Source organism: Gossypium arboreum, chromosome 8 (assembly GCF_025698485.1).
Source record: "Gossypium arboreum isolate Shixiya-1 chromosome 8, ASM2569848v2, whole genome shotgun sequence".
Taxonomy (NCBI): Eukaryota; Viridiplantae; Streptophyta; class Magnoliopsida; order Malvales; family Malvaceae; genus Gossypium; species Gossypium arboreum.
Window position 1 is genome coordinate 40,041,546 of NC_069077.1, and position 5,669 is coordinate 40,047,214.

A 5,669-nucleotide genomic window follows, 5' to 3' on the forward strand; every position below is an offset into this window, starting at 1 on the left:
TTCCCTATAAAAGTAGGAGGGGAATAAAGACAACTTTTTTATTTAGAGTATTATTTTGGTTTTGGTTAGTTGGATGCATCGGATCATTGTATTCGAGAGTATTATTAACACATTAAGCCCCACCTTGCGCTCCTCGTTATCTTTCTTAACACACATAATACTCCACTATAATAATAGACTTTTTTTGGTTAAAATGCTACTTTATTACTGTAAATATAATAATTCTACTGTAAACGCGACCAAGATCTTGTGAGTAAACAACAATGACATTTCTTGGTTTAATAAGAGTTGGTCACTGTAACAATCCCCTTCATAATTGAAAATATTAGTAAGAAAAACCGTGATTGATGGTTAGATTGGATGGTAGACATTGTTTTTTCCTAAACCTATTTCAGTAAGTAACCACCCTAATCAAAGGTTCTTTTATTACTTTCACAGCTCCCTTAGCTTGGTGCAATCACAAAGCGTATTGCTTGACAGGTAATCCACCTTTTTTTTTTTTAATGAAATTCTTTGAGATCACATAATTTATATGGGATGGATTTGTTTTGAAATAGCGGAAATCAAATCTCTTATTTAAAAATAATTTTTCGCATAAAACCTTAACTTGAAACATCGATTTTTTTTGCCAAACGATTTAATACATCCAATTCACTACCCTCCAACATTTTCTTGTTCATAATCAATCAGTGTGTTATTCACTTGCAAGGTGGAGGCAGAACCCAAAAGCAGTTTAGATATAAATAAGAAAAGACAGAATATCCACAGCAAAGAGCCATATTAAATTTCAGACTAGAACCTAGACCCCATGGCCATGTGGGGCCGGGGGGAAGTGAAAAAGAATAGAAGAAAAGAAAAGAAAACAGTTGTATTTAATTCTTATTTAAAACCCTTTTGAAGGCTTGGGAGAAAGAAAGAAAAGGAGAGATGAAAAGAGAAGAAAAAGGTTGAGAATTGGGAGCAGAAAAGAAGCAAAATTCGTGTGAAAAGTTGAGTAGGAGGGTATTATTGGTAGGGTATAGGAAAGGAAGGGGCCCCACTACTCCAGTCCTCTCTTGGAGACTTTACGACCCTTTTGCTGAACTTCATCATAACACCACCACCCCTCCCCCTCCTGCCGCTGTTTCTGCAAGAAAGCTAGCTGCTTCACTCTGGGAGTTTCACCAATTTCTTCATCCTTCTCAACCTAAAATGCATAGAGGTGCTAACAACACTAATGGCCGCTACCATCAACGCCATCACAACAACCTTTTCAAGGACAAGGGCATTGATTTTTCTCATTTCTTGGCTGATCCTTGCCCCAGTTCTGTTCCTGACCAGGTATTTCCTTTTTTTGTTTTATATTTCTGTTTATGCACTAGTAGTGTCAGTGTATTTTTTTTTACTTATATGTTAATTTTCTTTGAAGGATATTTTATCTGTTAGTTGGTGAGATGGGTTTTGATTGGTTTGGAACTTTGGGTGTGGTAAATGAGACTTGTTTTCCCATCTAACCACATGCTTTGTGATGCTTACAGTTTATGTTAATAGAGCTACGTTTTTGCTTTTATGTTATTGGTCTTGGTTGTTTGATTATTCTCCTGCATAATTTGTTGCTTTGTTTTCCCGTTTATAGAGTGTGTTTTTTAGTTTGATTATTTGCTTTGAATGCCCTCTTGTTTATTATTTAGTCGTTTATTATTGGAAAGATTGCTTTGTCAAGCGTTCTATTCAGTTCAAAACCTAGTGGGGCTTTGTATATGATTAAACATGAACAAGTTCAAGGTTTTCCTGGAAAAGAATGGAGAGTTTCTCTTAGTCTTCTACTTTCATCTCTGTAATTGGTTTTTTCATTAGTGATTCTGATTGATCCAGTTTACAACTTAGTTCTTAGTAGGATCTTAGAATCATCATTAAATGCTGGCATTTTAATTTGTTATATACTAACTTGTTCTGTCTGCTAAATTAATATTATCGAAAAAACAAAGCATACAATTGTCTATTAATAGCATAAATCCGTTGGTGTTTGATGCAGTTATCTGGTAGTTGGATGCTGCTTCATGTTTGATTGTAATTAGTCTTAAGCTTGAAACTTTTTGAAGGAATAGGCCATTGAGTATTTCTTGTACCCTAATGAGGACCAAAAGCCATTGAATTGATAATTATTACTTAAAAAACTCAACAATGAATGAAGTATTAGTTGATTTAATTCAGTTTTTTTTGGCTTCAACACAATGTCTTCAGCCACTTCTGTAAGAATGAAGATATAGAGTTACCAGAGGTGGAAGGAATGCCTTCTCTTACCTATATTCCTGTTTTGTTTCTTATATCAGCCGGAGAGTGCTAGTAGTTTGAGGAGGCATGTTGCACAAACGCTTATGAAACACCATCGATCAATTGAAAATAATAATCATGCCCTTCAGCCTGTATCACCTGCAAGTTATGGCAGTTCAATGGAGGTAAAACTTTCTTCGACTTCCTACTTAAAAGATGTACTATCTGGGGAATAAATATGGAATAGGAAAGATGATTTTTTCCTCTCTGTAATTGGTACTTCAACTGAAACTTCCTGGAATTTGAGTTCGGGTAAGAAAGATTGTTACAAGTCCTGCTTAGCTTAAGCCATGACCAAGTGGATTCATATCAGTTATGGGCTTATAGCCTGACTTTGATTTATGTTTCTGTCTCAAATTTAACTCTTTTTGAGTTAGGTTCTAAGTTGATAAATGTCATGGTTGGGCATTTCTGATATAATTATTATTACTTATGTTTTATTCTTGCCATAGCATGCTTGTTTTAAAAAAGCATTTCAGAGTTTGTTTAAGATGAAAATCTTTATGAATAAATTCGGACCATCTTCAACTTCACACTGATTTCCTTTTTGTGTTATTATGTTAAATATCAATTTCATGGTTTGATTATTAGGTCTTTCCCATTTAATTTTCACTTCTGATCCATCCAGAGATTTGAGATGCCCCACTTTTTCAGGTGGCACCTTATAATCCTGCAGTCACCCCTAGCAGTTCGTTTGATTTTAGGGGAAGGGTTGGTGAGTCGCATTATAATCTCAAAACGTCTACAGAGCTGTTAAAAGTACTGAATCGGATTTGGAGCCTGGAAGAACAACATGTGTCGAATATCTCATTGATAAAAGCATTGAAGATGGAACTAGATCATGCTCGTGTTAGGATTAAGGAGTTACTGCGAGATCAACAAGCAGATCGACATGAAATTGATGATTTGATGAAGCAGATTGCTGAAGACAAACTAGCTAGGAAGAGTAAGGAGCAAGATCGGATTCACGCTGCTGTACGGTCTGTGAGGGATGAACTAGAAGATGAAAGAAAGTTAAGAAAACGTTCAGAGAGTCTACACAGGAAGTTAGCTCGGGAAGTATCTGACATAAAAGTTTCTCTGTCTAATGCCTTGAAAGACCTTGAAAGAGAAAGGAAATCAAGGAAGCTGTTGGAAGATCTTTGTGATGAGTTTGCAAAGGGAATAAAAAGCTATGAACGTGAGGTGCATGGTCTTAGACAGAAATCTGATGAAGATTGGGCTGGAGCAGCTGACTGTGATCGTATGATTCTTCATATATCTGAATCTTGGCTTGATGAGCGAATGCAGATCAAGCCGGAAGAAGCTCAGTCTGGTTTCGATGAACAGAAGTCAATGATAGACAAATTAGGCTTTGAGATAGAGACTTTCCTTCAAGCTAAACGGATCAGTACTTCTGTTTCTAAGCGTTCTAATTATTTATCACGAAAGGATCGCAGGAAGTCGCTTGAATCTGTACCTCTAAATGAAGCAGTTAGTGCACCTAAAGATGTTTGTGATGCGGAAGATTCTGCCAGCAGTGATTCGAATTGTTTTGAGCTGAATAAGCCAAACAATGTTGACCTCAAATCAGATAAAGATGTAGCTCTAAATGGTGATCTTGAAGAAACAATAAAATCAAATCATGCAGAGAAAAAACCTCCATCTCACGAGAAGAGTAAAACTCGGCACCCATCCAGTTTACAAGTGAAGTTCGAAGAAAAGATGGCCAGAGCTATGTGCAACGGAAATAAAAAATCTCAATTGGCCAATTCAGCACAGGAAGATACTGTTATAGGGAACACCACTGAAATAACAGTGTCACAAAAGTTTGAAAACGATGAAGCCACCCAATATGGCAGCGAGGGAAGAAAAAATAAGCTTGATGAGATACATGGATTGAGCTCAAATTATGTACTGGATAACTTAATAAGAAATCACATGGCACTGTCGGAAGGTGGGAATATAAATCCTGAAAATGACTGTGGTGAGGCTTCCTGTAGTTTCCCGGCATGGAAGAACCAGCTGAGTCCAGTGCGGCAATGGATGACAAAATTCACATCCCCTGACTTAGATGAATCAGAGTCTTCAACAAAGCTACCTCCAGGAACGAAGGAGAACACTTTGAAGGCCAAGCTTCTTGAAGCAAGGTCCAAAGGGCCACGTTCACGTTTAAAAATATTCAAGGGTAAGTCATAGAATAATCAGCTGATGATTAAAGCACGCTGGATTGGCTGCTTCTGCATGTGTTGCTTGCAGTGCGGATTTATGTTATGTGAATCCGCATGTTGCTATGTCATGATCTTCGGTCATCTGTAATTCTTGGATTCTTTGTATGTCTGTATATTGAAGTAATATCACACAACATAGTCACGAATCAGATGAAATTAACTAAAGGGTCGTTTGGCTAAAATTATATTTTGGGTGAAATAAACATAAATAGGTGTTTGGCTGCATGCATTTTTGCACAGGCACACAGTTTGCTATGTGTCATGTCTCCCCAATTGATGTTGCGACAAAGAACAAAGTAAATCAACAATAGTATTTAAAGAGCACAAAATAAGGAGTGAAATCTTATATTTTAATGCAGTTTGCTGAATGAATGATTCTATTTAATAATGGATTTAAAACTCTGGTAATTAAAGTCTTTATCACTCACCTTAAATAACTCACTTACAACAAGGTTCACTTTTCAAATAACACAAATAAAATAGTGCAAAAATTCAAAGAAAAGATAAACAAATAGTCGGCTAAAAACATTCCTACAAGCACACAATAGGTGATAATGTAGCTGTATGCAGATTTATGCTCTACGAAACATACCGGCAGATTCGTAATCGATATTACGGATTAACAAAGAAAGTCTACTCATCTCAATCAAATAAACAGATCTGGTGAATCGTCATAACTTGCATCCATCTTATATTATCAATTAGCACATGCGTAGTGACTTACTCCTAATATCACAGTCCAAAATTAGGCCTAAAAGTTTTAAGGGTAAAATGAGAATTTTAGCTCTAGTGAGCTTAGGAATTTCGTTAGCATGGTATTTGGAAATGTTTTTGTCTATCTCATTTTGGAAATTAAAACAATTTTTGAAAATAATGTTCAAAATGCTTTCAATTTTGAAATAAGGACTGATTTGTAAAAAGTTTTGAATTATAAGTTTTTAAAAGGAAATTAAACCAAATTTTAATTTTCACCCTATTTTCCCCTTTCATCCTTATAAAATTCAGTTAGTCTCTTCTCTTTATATTTTCGCTTTGCCGTCCATTGCATTCCAAAGCTCCTCTTATTTAACTTTGATTCCCAAACTTAATTCCTTAGATTTCTATCATTCACTTAGCCATAAATCTCCATAGTATTTCAAGAAAAAC

General features: G+C 35.8%; 1 protein-coding gene across 3 annotated transcripts; it reads left to right on the forward strand.

Moving 5' to 3' along the window:
* Positions 1–299: 299 nt before the first annotated feature.
* LOC108467876 (uncharacterized protein At5g41620-like) lies at positions 300–4,705 on the forward strand. 3 transcript variants are annotated; one of them, XM_017768691.2, is made up of 3 exons: positions 300–1,320; positions 2,313–2,438; positions 2,968–4,705. In XM_017768691.2, exons 1-3 carry the CDS (start codon positions 1,192–1,194, stop codon positions 4,489–4,491), a joined length of 1,779 nt encoding a protein of 592 aa, XP_017624180.1. In that variant the 5' UTR covers positions 300–1,191; the 3' UTR covers positions 4,492–4,705. The 3 variants fall into 3 exon arrangements, with proteins under 3 accessions (XP_017624180.1, XP_052874403.1, XP_052874402.1); XM_053018442.1 differs by lacking the exon at positions 300–1,320 and adding an exon at positions 1,329–1,466; XM_053018443.1 differs by lacking the exon at positions 2,313–2,438 and having other exon boundaries at positions 534–1,320.
* The last annotated feature ends 964 nt before the right edge of the window (positions 4,706–5,669 follow it).

Excerpts from the sequence above, each read along its gene's own strand:
- LOC108467876 (XM_017768691.2), top strand. The coding sequence starts at position 1,192 with ATGCATAGAGGTGCTAACAACACTAATGGCCGCTACCATCAACGCCAT. Across the intron at positions 1,321-2,312 it reads CCAGTTCTGTTCCTGACCAG|CCGGAGAGTGCTAGTAGTTT; the intron begins GTATTTCCTTTT and ends TTCTTATATCAG. Across the intron at positions 2,439-2,967 it reads GTTATGGCAGTTCAATGGAG|GTGGCACCTTATAATCCTGC; the intron begins GTAAAACTTTCT and ends CCACTTTTTCAG.